Genomic DNA, 13705 nt, shown 5'->3' on the forward strand with positions numbered 1-13705 from the left:
TTCACAGAATACTAAATTGACGTCACACTTTACAGTGGTCGCAGTGCATATCGGAACATACCCTTAATATACATATATTTTCTTCATATACAAAATTTTTTAATTGAAAAATTCCTTAAAAATTGTGACAAATCAATTATTTTTTAAGTTACTTCGGTAACTAATGAAAATAAAATGATGTTGCCTCTGACGGTATTACTGTGACAATTGGTCGATAAAAGTGTATTATTTTTAATAAAAATGAAATTAAAATCAATTTCTAATTAATATTCATATATTATAATATGCAATAAAAATAATTTTTACATAATTATTGTGTAAATTTTAATCTACCAAGAGAGAAGATTATACAATTACTATATTTTTTACAAAATAACCTTCTTAATGCAGGCAAATGCACACTTGAATCATAAAAATACAATTTACTTACTGATGTCTTGCTATTCTATCATAGTGCGATTTTGCTTTCATTGCAGGAGGCTGCACTTTCACTTTCTGAATTATCGCTATCAGACAAATTTGATCGTTATAAATAATAAATATAAGAAACTGACAATGAATCTATTGTGTTACAGTATGTAAGTCAAATAATCATATAATTAATACTTAAATAATTGTTTAAATAATTATGTAAGTTCTGTTTTACCACAATAAACAGAACTTTTGAAATGCGTGTTATTATAAGAACAAATTTAAATAATGTAGGTACTAGGTTAGAATCACTGTTTAAGCATTTACTCAACAAATGAAAGTATAATAATTATTAGTATTACATTGCTAAAATAATTATGTAAGATCTGTTTTACTACCACAAGAGAAAGTAATACGTAATACGTATAGGTGACGGTAACAATAATATAGCGTGGCGAAGCGTCGCCACGGCCTGTATGGCCAAGCCAACAATCAGTTTTACCCTCCGCTTATAGATGTTTCACATCAAAATGATCCTAAATTCGTTCTCTGCACCCTCGAGAACCTCGGATTCGATATCCATATTGTTGAAGTCATAAATTTGCGCGGCTGCCATCGTGGATTTCAAAAATGATTCCAAATTCGTACTCTGCACCCTCGATAAACTCGGATACCTTGAACACAAACCTCCTCCTTTTCTTGAACCAAAACGTCTCACATTTTCGTGACGCTCTATTTCGTTTCATTCGTAAAAAGATTACCCTCGTGCGCCTAAAGAAGTTTCACTTCAAAAATAATATTTTTTTCCTTCCCTTGGTTTAGCGTTAATATTCTAAGCCTTGGTTGAACATTATAGTAGGTTAGGTTGTCAATGTAAATTAGTGTCAAAGGCAGTAAGGCCTTTGGCTATAGCCTGTTCGAAAGAACGAATTAATAAAAAAATTAAAAAGTGTCAACTGTCAAGTTCACATTTTTCAAAATTTACATGTTGATGTTTATGTGTTTTATAAGGATTTATTCACGTGGTCGATGTGAATATTGAGGAATTGTCTTATTTTAAAATATTTCCTTAGCATAGCATAAATTACCTATTAGCAAATGAATAAAAATGCCAGCCACAATACATAATGACGTTATTGTATACAAAGGAAGTAATTTTTTGCGACAGCGTCTCTTACTTTCTACGTTAAGTGGCCGATCGGTACGAATAGAAGACATTCGCAGTACTCATGATGATCCGGGTCTTAGAGAGTATGAAGTGAATCTTATTCGTCTTTTGGATAAAATTACTAACGGCACACGTGTGGAATTGAGTGAGACTGGTACATCTTTATACTTCCAACCTGGCATTTTGATTGGTGGACAATTAACCCACACGTGCTGTACTCAGAGAGGAATCGGTATGTTAACATTGAATATATTTCTCTATTCATCCTCCCTATTTCTTCTCCCATCGACAATGATGCTCCATTGACATCCATGAACTAATATAATAGTTCTAATGATGTGTAGTTGACACTTCTTGCTCTTTAGATGTAACATATATTTTTTTTTTCTTACCCTTACACAAATTATCTTGCCCCAAACTAGGCATAGCCTGTACTATGGGTACAAGACAACAATATATTTAATACAATATACTTACTTAAACATACATAAACATCCATGACTCGGAAACAAACATCCATATTCATCATATAAATTATTGCACCTACCGGGATTCGAACCTGGGACCTCTAACTTAGTAGTCAGGGTCGCTAACCATTCGGCTATATGGGTCGTCTATAATATCTGGTGGAAAATAAGTAATGAAACTACCAGCCACAAGTACCAACAAGATCTGTGTTACTGTGTTGTTCAAATACCCTGGTCTTCTTCAAAACTGCAAAAAGAAAGTAACAAACAAATTGTTATCAATTATTTTAACTATGACTAACTATCATACACTCATTCCTAATACTGGATACAATACATCCATTTCTTACTTTTAGTTTCCTGAAGGTCTTCCACCACATGAGTACTAATACTAATATAATAAAGACATTTTTTTCTAAAATTTGACACATGTAGAATTTTAAACTAACATTAAAGAATTATCACCATTTATAAAAATTGCCATTTTTAAACCAATTTTGTTATTACTAAGGATATCCTTACAAAATAGATTGTATCATGGAATTGGTTACAGGTGAATAGATACCAATTCAATATATAAATATATGTCTATAGATAGATAGATATTGAGAGAAATTATACTAAATTGCACTATTTTTCAGGTTATTATTTAGAAGTCTTATTAGCTCTGGGCCCTTTCTGTAAGGAACCATTGAATGCAGTGTTGCAGGGGGTTACTCACCATGACTTGGATGTATCTGTTGATAAAGTAAAGGCAGCTGCACTGCCGGTTCTTTTAAAATTTATCCTTGTTGATGATGGGCTTGAACTAAAAATTGTGAGACGAGGTAAGAATTTTTGATAAATACCATCACTTCTTGAGAATTGTGTAAGATGCTGTAAAGGGAAAATGATATTTCCAAATAAATTCTGAAGGATTATTTAGGAAACATCAATATGTTTGAAGATTTCGGATTGGGACTATTCGTCTGTTATGCATTAACTACTCAATATGCACATTAAGTTTTAACAAAGGTTTTGTTTTACAAAAATATTGTTTGTTGAAACCTTTCTGTTACAGGAAGATCTGATTGCTTGGTAAGCTGTAGATCAGAGTGATTTTGACATTCTGTCAACACATATTATTTTATGTGTATTAATAAGATGTAAGACCATGAAAAATAAACCATCTTATAAACAAAATATGGGTCAGAACTTGGTGAGGGAATAGTGTTCTGTATTGGCACTCTCTGTGTTGGTGTATCTGACAGAATCTAGTGCACTGGGGCACTGCTGATTTCCGAAGGTTAATTAACCATAGGGACATTGGCAGCTGTATTACTAGCTGTAATATGTGCAGTGACCATCCTCATCTTTACTACCACCACAGCTATATCTAGCAAATAAGACGTCCCATTAGCCTGGTGTGCAATATGCTATATGCCACTTGTTGTTTTGTGACATCTTGACTCTGTTTATTTGGACACTGTTTTAGTCAGATGATGCTAACTAACTTCATGTGAATCATCTAGATAACTGAACTATCCATAACTTGTTCCCACCACAAATATTTGGTTATGTAAACACTATAATCACCTATTATGATTTTCAATGAATATATATTTATAGGTGCACCACCATTAGGTGGAGGGGAAGTTGTATTCAAGTGTCCTGTTCGTAGGAGCTTACGACCATTACAGTGCAGTAAATGGGGATTGGTTAAGAGAATCAGGGGTGTGGTATATGCCTTAAGAGTGTCACCTACTATGGCCAATAGAGTTGTAGAATCAGCTAAAGGGGTGAGTTGTTAACAAAATTGATAACTTGTAATACACATAATAATAAGAGTCTTTTATTCAGATTAAAACTAATCCTAATACATGACTCTTATCGAAATACTTAATTACATAATTGTCTGTGTGCCTCTCGAAAAGGCTTCCCCTGTTCTTCTCCACTCTTCTTTATTTGCAGATCGTCTAATCCAGTTTCTTCCAGCCATTTTCACTATTGCATCTTCCCATCTTTTAATTTGCCTATCTCTATTTCTCTTGCAACCTCTTGGGTACCTTACACCCATTATCCTCTCATCAGGTGTAATACACATACAGCTCTTTAAATTATACAAATCTTGATATATATATTTCTTTTGTGGGTCTGTTGTAACTGAACTCCTTCCAAACAGCTGGACCGATTTTAATTAAACTTTCTGTGTGTCTTCAGGTGGATTTGAGATTGGTTTAGATTCTCAATTCCGTCCATACAATATAATCTAATTCTCCTGCTCATGTGTATGTTAGTGAACTCCACCTAACGGCTGGACCGATTTTTCAAATTTAAGATGTGTGTACAGGATAACATCTGTTGGGTCCACTAGTATACAATATATTCATATACACACAATATGCATATACAAATCTTAACAAAGTATATTTATGCATTTCATTTATGTATTGTGCTGCAAGAAATAACTTAATGTGTTTTTTGTTGTTATGTGAAGGTTATGCTGAACTTCCTACCTGATGTCTACCTGAACACAGATCAATGCAGGGGTTCCAATGCTGGTAAGAGTCCAGGGTTTGGCATCAGCCTGGTTGCAGAGACTAATGAAAAGACCTTCTATTGTGCTGAAGCCGTAAGTACAAATGAACTATAACATGTACAGTACAAAATTGTTAGGTATTGAGAGTACAGGACTCTTCTGGACCTCAGGACCTGGAGAAATGGTTTATTGTGCAAACAGTCAACTAAGATGCTAGATAGAAGAAGGCAATGTCAGCTTAGTGACACTGGCTTGTGGGCCCCAATAAAATCTACATAGGATTCTTTTCTTTCTACAGAAATCAATGGAGCCGGGGAAAGGTGAGAGCACACTGCCGGAGGATTTGGGGGCAGAGTGTGCCAAAAGACTACTAGACGAGATTCACCGTGGAGGTTCTGTGGACTCCTCCTTCCAGTGGCTTGTAGCCCTGTGGATGGCGCTGGGACACAAGGATGTCAGCGAATGTGTGGTAAGTTCTATTCTTCTTTTTGTGGCTTCTGTGGAAAATGCACCACAATTCAGCCAATGTCAAATTTACATAGACCACTTAGCTTGGAGTAAGTATTTGATCAGTGAGAAGATTTTACTTTGAATTCAAGTACTTGTAAGATAAGCAATATTTAAAAAAATCAAAGGTTGCTGCTGTGCAATCTGATCTCAGTTCTTTTCTTATTTTTGTCATTACTAAGATACACTTATTATGTGGCCCGGCTGATTCTTTTATCAACTATTCCCTTAAAAACATAATTTGATATGGGTACCATCAACATAAATATTGACCACGAAGAAAATAATCAAGTATAGAAAATGTTACTATAGGACAAACTTCAACCTGACCATCATATTTTTTTGCCCTGGTGCAGGCGCCACCTCCACAACCGAGTGCATCCCAACAAGTCCGTCTATTGTCGGTTTTTCTAAGCGATAATGTTGTATGACACGTTGTTTTGTTAGAAAGAGATTATTTGACTCCCCTTATCTGGACGCTCTTGACGTTTTGCTGGCATTCAGCCAGTCATCGTATGTCCGTCATATCATCGACGCGTGGAGGCATGTAATATGAGAGTGTCTCAAAATATGTATCACTAGTACCAACCTGTTGTGGAGATGGTGCCTTAAGCGATGAACACAAGTATACTTAATCACAGAAACGTCAAGAAACTCAATGAGGGCCATTTAGGATAATTTATGGCCAGGCGCTTTTTATGTATTTTTTTTAGGGAATGACAATGTCTATCGGTTCTATAATACTATAAAAGATAATATCACCTTTTGAAGTGAAACTTCTTTAGAATCGTTGATTTCAAACCGGATGCAACGGAAAAAACGACAGGTAAGAGACACAAATACAAAAATGTGTAGGATGAAGCCGGCAAAGAATGAGACAGAAATATGCATACTATTGAAGTGAAAACTTCTTTATCATCGTTGTGATTAGAATGTCGATGAAACGAAAAAGCGACAGTAAAAAGAGCAGTCACATCAATTCATTATATTTAACATGGCAGATAATGAGATAGGAAGCATAATACAATGTTTTGGTACCAGGCGATCATAGTTAAAGAAGAGATTGTCTTAAGTATGGCGCGAGTATACCTTAATATATTCTGACTCCAAGCGCCCGACGTATTACTACATAGACACCAGGAGAACATATTATTATATATATTAGTGGTGGTAGGAATGTCTTTCATAGCGGTTGAAATCATGTGTCGTCCTAGTAACACGTATCAGGAATTCATATGCAGTTTAGAGGTTCATGCACCATGCAGGTTTCACTTCTGTTCTGACATGTGTACTTTGTACGCACGCAATGTTTTTTTTATAATATAATTCACGTTTTCTCCAGGTTGGTCCACTATCAGAATACACAATAAAGTTCCTGCAGCACCTTAAAGAATTCTTTGGTGTGATGTTTAAGTTGGAAGTGATACGGGATGATAATGAGGAATCTGATGATGAACAGGGGCCTGTTGTGCAGAACGTGAAGATGACCTGCGTCGGTATAGGCTATGTTAATATTAGTAGAAGAATATTGTAAATAGGTATTGATAATATATGTTTAATATGTATTAATTGGTTTTATTTGATTAATCATATGAGTCATTGTAATTTATAATCGAAGCAGAATCAGGACTGTCTATATTATGGCGGCCATTTTTATAGCGTGGCGCTACTATGGCGACATTAAATGAACACGCGGGTAGAACATAATTCACCTTAATAAATAAATTTTCTTAATATCTTAGATCATTTATACGTCTAGATAGACAGACTATGACAGCTGTGAAAACGTTGAATGAAATAGACTTTAGAACTAACCTCTATTTTGAGCAATTCACGCACACTAACACAAAGTGTCATACAAATCGCGAGTGTAAAACGTAACTTGTCACGCACACTAAACTAATATTGCTGGCCTGTTTTTATCGGTTGTCTAACAGCAAGAGACTCTATCTACATCTCAGTTATTTTGTGATGTGTTGTCTAAAATCATATTGTCTTAGAGGCAGATGATTCCACTTAACTTAAGAGTTAACTTATTTGCAGCTTCGACCAGTCAATACGAAACCTCCATTATTTGATTTCAAATACAAATAAGTATTTTTATTTAAAATAGGATATGATATCATTATCTTATTGAAGGTCAGAAACTACTACCGAATTCGAAAAAGTATGCCTCAGCAAGCAAGCAAAATTATGCTCCTTCAAAACTAGCTGGATAGCTAGCTATCAGTCGTCATAACGTGTTTCTGCTTCACTCACCCACCAGTGGGAGGCTCCTTTGCACAGGATGCAGCCTAGATTATGGGTACCACAACGCGCATATTTCTGTCGTGAAGCAGTATTGTGTAAGCATTATTGTGTTTCGGTCTGAACCGGTCTGGTTCTTGGGCGCCGTAACTAGTGAAATTCCTGTGCAAATGAGACTTAACATCTTATGTCTCAAGAAAAAAGAAATGCGCAAATTGTAGTGCCGCTCAGAATTTTCGGGTTTTTCAAGAATCCTGAGCGACAATGAATTATAAGGCATATCAATTACCACCAGCCGAACGTTATCCTCGTCTCGTCCCTTATTTTAATAAAAAAAAGATTAGTGAAAAAAAAAAGCGTCAGTAATGCGAAAATAGGTTGAACCGTTGACTCTCACCACGTAGCGCCAGGTTCGATCCTCACACGCCACACCATAAAAGTGTGTCTTCGATTTTCGTATTTAGGTATATGATAATTTTTCGACATAATGACATCTAATATATAAAATTCTCGTGTCATGGTGTTAAACTTTGAACTCTTCCGAAACGGCTTGACCGATTCTCATGAAATTTGGAGTGCATATTGGGTAGGTCTGAGAATCGGACAACATCTATTATTCATCCCCCTAAATGTTAAGGGTGGTCCACACGTTTTTTTTTTTTAAATTTGTTAGATTATGAGTCAGCATTAAAAAATACAACTTCAAATTTTCACAGTTACTTTTGTATCGCGATTTTAATATCGGCAATACAACGTTTGCTGGATCAGCTAATATATTTATACATAATCTTTGTAATAGTTAGTATATTTTTTATTTATTTACAGTCTACTACAGTACTCAACTAGTGTTTTTTTTCTTTTAATATTATTGTACAATTTTACATTGTCACCATATCTTTATAAAAAAAAGCTCGCTGAATTTCAAGCGCCCGTTTTTCTCAAGTCTGAGGCATACCTTTTCGAATGGGTTTCGGGTGGGTGGAAAAATATTTGAATCTGAATAATTTACTTTTATTATCTACTTATTATACTTATTCGTGGATGTCACGGCGTTTGAGTATTTATTCTGCATCACTTTACGTAGATTGTAATTAAAATAAATTGCAAGACGATGCTGTAAAGAAGTTGACTTAAGAGTAAGGCAATCAGTTTATTGCCTCATATTCTCATTAAAGCTTAACCTTTTCCGACACAAATGATATTCATAAGTGTAATTTTTTTGACCTAAATGAATAAAATTATAATGACTTGATTATATTTAATTTACTCTTTGCCCTATTTTTTCGTGTATAAGCAAAACTTATTTATTATCTTAAAGTGGGTGGAACCACCGAAATAAGATCCAACACACATATTTTATATTTTTATTTAACATTAAAATTATAATATCTACAATTATATAAAATAAGGCACATCTCATAATTTATAATCCATTTACAAATTACATTTGTCAGAATAGTAGTCATTTACTTCGATATAATTACAAATTGGCAGTAAATGGTAAATAACTAGGAATTATTTACCACAGAGTATTAATTAAAAAAGTCTTATATAAGTTAATGAAATATTGACAATTTCGACTTAAAAAATATTTGGAATAATTATGTGCAGTATATAAATTATATTCTGCGATATGAAAGAGCATTTTATTAGTTCTCTACTCTGAATAATTACAATCAGATTGTCTTTGAAATTTTTAGAACAACCAATAGCAATAATAAATTCGCACCTAACTTTGGCTGTTTTACTTAGTTATCTTTTTCGTTACATCCCAACCCAGCCGACCAATTGCAAATGCCGCCCACAGGGTCGAAGGAGAGGCCTTTGGGACAGATGTACTCCCAGCCGAGGACCGAGCCGCCTCTTATTCTGGCACACGATATGAACTTCTTGCACGATGTGGGGTGCGGGAAGTTGCCGACGTCGAGACATTCAATATTACCTGTTTAGAACAAAAATAAATTTTAATAGTGGTCTACTACGTCACTCACTACTGGGAATAAGTAACTTCTCTGATTGGAATGAGTTTAGAAGACAATTTTATCTCTTGTAACTAACTAATCATTTTCTAATTTAGTTAAGAGTGGGAGGCAGCTTTGCACAAGATTCCGGCTAGATTATAGGTACCACAATGGCGCCAATTTCTGCCATGAAGCAGTAATGTGTAAGCGTTATTGTGTTTCGGTCTGAAAGGCGCCGTATCTAGTGAAATTACTGGGCAAATGAGACTTAACATCTTATGTCTCAAGGTGACGATCGCAATTGTATTGCCGCTTAGAATTTTTGTATATTTCAAGAATCTTAAACGACACTGCATTTTAATGGGCAACTGAATGTCCTGCTCGTCTCGTCCCTTATTTTCATAAAAGAAAGACCTTCGCGACTCTAGTTATTAACTCACCTTTTTCATCTAAATGCACTTTAGTTCCTTGCTCATATTTAATTCCAAGTTTCTCCTGTCCATCATCAAAGCTGGCGAATACTGCAGGTCTAATGTTTGTTTCGTCTTGTCCCAAACTTCGGCCTCTCCCCGTTGCTTCTCGGACTGTTATCTTTTCAAATGGCTTGATCGTAGTTCGGCGTGGCTTCACCGTCGTTTGTGCTATTGGTGACGTAGGGCGTGTTGTTGAGATTCTACGGTATACTGTTCTCCTCCTACCCAAAGGTCTCCGTGTTGTGGAAGGTGTAGTAGAAGACAGGTATTGGATGTCATCTATAATAATGAAACTGTAAGTTAGTTTTGTGTATAGTGTTAGGTTAAGGTTAGTGAGTGCATAGGTTAAGGTAAATATGAGCTTATTTGCACTTTTATGTTCACGAGACGGTAGTAAATCATTTTAATAACTTCCAGATAACCGATTGTGATATTAATCACGATCAGAAAATAGACTTAGGTATCATTTCGAAATATTTTCAGCATTTTCAACTTGAAGTATAATTGGTCATGCAATTTATGAATATTTTTTAAAGTTAATGCACTTTTAAGGATCAACAATTATTTATTAAGATGGACAATAGAAGTTCTATTTTATAAGAAAAACGAAATTACACTAAAATTAATTGCTGATGGTAGTAAATATAACAAATTCACTATACAAAATTAAATATTAGTTTAACAAGTGTGAGACCATGGTGAACATATTAGATATATATATCTCAAAATATTACCTTCAAAAGCTTTTGTCACTGGCGATTCTAAGAGGTATTCCCTCGTAAAGTACGAGGTCTCCTGAGTCAGGCCTGCTTCACTTGAAGGAGAGAAATTCACAGGGACCGGAATCTTCGCACTAGAACTTTCATATCTAGCCGTAGATGGACCTGTACTCTTGAAACCCACCGACTTTTCATCAGATTCAAAACCTAAACTAACAAGGTTCGGTGAAAAGGCAGCAGGCCTTGAAAACTTATTTGGAACTGTTGAAGGGAAAGTTGCTGGTACTCCAGTATTTGTTGCTACAGCAGCAAATCTTGCGGTCGATTCGCCTAAGTCCAAAGACACTCCTGAAACGGTGGGGTTTATTGTACTCAGTTTAGGTCTAGACACTCTTGATTCATACTCGTATGTAGTAGATTGGATACTTGGTTCGAATGTGTATCTAGCAGTAGATTCTCCAGATCCCTCTGATCCAATATTAATTGAAACACCAGATAAAGTAGGAATGGAGGTTGTTGTGTATGTGGGTCTTGATGTATATGATGTAGATGAATATGTAGGCCTGGTACTATCAGCAATAGTTGAGAATGTTGGTGTCTCAGTTACAAACGTTGAGGTCTCAAATAATCCTTGTCGTACTGTATTTCTATTGTACTGAGTGTATGCTGTATTCGTTGGTAGTTCAGTGTAAGGCGTCGTGGAATATCTACTAGTAGGCCTGGATCTTCGTGTTGTTTTGGGTTCATCGTAATCTTGAGTGATTGGGACTGGCGCTGCTAGGAGCTGGTGAGCTGCTAATGCCACTGCATTATCTACGTCGGTGACTGGAAAGAATAAATCATATGATCATAAAGAAATTATGGAAATGATAATTTTATTTTATGTCTTTTTATTTAAAAAAATAATTACATTTACGGTTTATATTAAAATCTTTTTATACCTATTACATCTGGTACTTCTAGGTTAGACTTATCATCCATGAGATATGGAATCTTACCATCAACAGTAGTTTTTCCCTCAGTTGTAATTTCTACTTCAGCACTAGTTCTTGCCTTAATGATCTCATCTAATTGATTCTGTCTGAAAGAGGAGCTGTATTTCTTGCTTTGCCTTTCTTTCTTCTCATCGTTAGTAGCGGACGGGTTTTGGTCATCACTCTTGAGGGCTATCAGAGGTCGTCTGCGTGGTTCATTATCATTCTTTGGAGCTTTCCTTTCAATTAGTAATGGGTCCTCAATGGCATCTATAAAATATAATAAGTAACAGTATTTTTTAAAGGAAAGTTAATTATATGATTGGCCAATTCGCTAAGAACAAAGCGGGTGTTTGTCGTTTTTGGATTGTTTCAAATTGTGTTTTAATGAAACAGATTACTAGAAATTTTAGATTTTCTACTGCACTCGGTTCTACTGTGCGCTAAGTTAGACTTAATAGCAATATTGACCATTCATTATGTTTGTTGATATGCGTTGGACTAGATTGCGTAGTTCATACAAAAAGTATAGGATAACATAAAATCAAATATTTTTATTAAATATAGGTACAAACTATAATAACACTCTCGCTGACGTTAATCGAACATATTTCTTATATAACATTATTAATATTAATAATAATCTTTATTTAGGAAAACTGTCACCAATTTTTACAAATACAATAGATATGAACATTTAACATTGTATGAATAAAAGAAACAAATAACAATACAAATGTTAAAAAATAATAATAATGTAATAAAGATGGAAGGATGATTAGGCAGTAGCGCGATTCGCAAAAAGGAAAGTTCACAGAAAACGTTAGGACGTATATTCCTAACGCTGATATAAGGACCAGTTCTTTTTGTATTTAGATAGTCCATATTATAACCTTTCTGCATTAGCTTTCTTTTGATTCATCATAAATGAAACCCTTAAAGGTAAAGCTCACCAATATCAATATCTTGTAGGGCTTCCTCGCTCTCCAGTAGTTGTGTGGTAGGTGCAGTTTCCGTTGTGGTGGTCGTAGAGGTAGTAAAAGGTCGACGTCGGCTAGCGATGCGGAACGGCCGCTTTGGTGGTGCGGTGGTCGATAGTGTTGTGCTAGCTGACGATGTTACTGCAACAAAATACGACCAATGTTAAAGATTTTTTAATGAGTTAATATTATAATCTATCTATAATCTGTCTTTTAATCTAGGTATGAAGATTGATGGATGGTTGAGCATTTGCAGTAACTTTAACAAATAACACGGTTCATCTCACATTTTTTATGTAAGCAAACTTTCACGATTGTATTTGACATTGTATGCAAAAGACAGCAATATCTTTCAATAAATAAACCCAAGTCAGTCTTTCGACAGATAATTTTCGAGGGCTTTGTAAAGAAAAGCAAAATATTGTACATAAAATGTAGAGATCCTTTCAGCCCCAAAGAAACAAAATCATGACTAGTTTTTTAATGAGAAAAGCGACGAGACGAGAAAGACATTTTCGTAATAGTATGTGATACGCCCTGTCCATTATAATGCCGTGCCGCTCAAATAAGTACTTGAAGAACCCAAAATTCTGACCAACATCGCAAATGTGCTCGTCGCTTTCAGACACAATACCTACGATGCTAAATTTCATTAGCCCACTGATTTCGATGCCCTTCGAAGTGAAACATTATAATGTATGCATATTAGGTACTACTTAATGGCAAAAAAGGTCCCAACCAGTAGGCATCATGTGCATGTGCAAAGCATCACAATCAATTACTTTATATACCCATATAAGGGCATAGTTATCATTTGCTGTCCGATAGAGGTACAGCATGTGAGAAGTGCGTGTGTCAACTGTCACGGTCCGAATTGGATTCGAAATTCAATATTCATAAAAAAACTGGAGTAAATTCGGAAATATATAAATAGTAGCAGTTGAACCTCATTATGGTGTAATTTGTTACATGTTCCATATTTTGGCTTCTTTTTTATGAAAATAAGGGACGAGACGAGCAGGACGTTCAGCTGATGGTCATTGATACGCCCTGCCCATTACAAAGCAGTGCCGCTCAGGATTCTTGATAAACCCCAAAAATTCTGAGCGGCACTACAACTGCGCTCATCACCTTGAGACTCAAGATGTTAATGTCTCATTTGCCAATTAATTTCACTAGCTACGGCGCCCTTCAGACCGAAACACAGTAATTCTTACACATTACTGCTTCACGGCAGAAATAGGCGCCGTTGTGGTACCCATCCTGAGCATTTTTTTTAT

General features: G+C 35.3%; 2 protein-coding genes across 2 annotated transcripts in view; one reads left to right on the plus strand and one right to left on the minus strand.

Moving 5' to 3' along the window:
* Window positions 1–1394: 1394 nt before the first annotated feature.
* LOC126979661 (probable RNA 3'-terminal phosphate cyclase-like protein) lies at window positions 1395–6636 on the plus strand. Its single transcript, XM_050829114.1, has 6 exons — window positions 1395–1811; window positions 2688–2873; window positions 3655–3824; window positions 4523–4657; window positions 4863–5033; window positions 6414–6636. Exons 1-6 carry the CDS (start codon window positions 1520–1522, stop codon window positions 6603–6605), a joined length of 1146 nt encoding a protein of 381 aa, XP_050685071.1. The 5' UTR covers window positions 1395–1519; the 3' UTR covers window positions 6606–6636.
* A 2032-nt stretch (window positions 6637–8668) lies between these two features.
* LOC126979063 (mucin-5AC) overlaps window positions 8669–13705 on the minus strand; it is a 130198-nt gene continuing 125161 nt past the window's right edge. The window contains exons 21-25 of the mRNA XM_050828255.1: window positions 12399–12566; window positions 11470–11715; window positions 10487–11296; window positions 9720–10031; window positions 8669–9260 (exon numbers count right to left, since the gene is read on the minus strand). Coding sequence (XP_050684212.1) covers window positions 9067–9260; window positions 9720–10031; window positions 10487–11296; window positions 11470–11715; window positions 12399–12566 — 1730 coding nt within the window. The 3' untranslated portion in view covers window positions 8669–9066. The remainder of the gene's footprint in view (window positions 9261–9719; window positions 10032–10486; window positions 11297–11469; window positions 11716–12398; window positions 12567–13705) is intronic.

The sequence above is a fragment of the Leptidea sinapis genome, chromosome 3 (genome assembly GCF_905404315.1).
Source record: "Leptidea sinapis chromosome 3, ilLepSina1.1, whole genome shotgun sequence".
Taxonomy (NCBI): Eukaryota; Metazoa; Arthropoda; class Insecta; order Lepidoptera; family Pieridae; genus Leptidea; species Leptidea sinapis.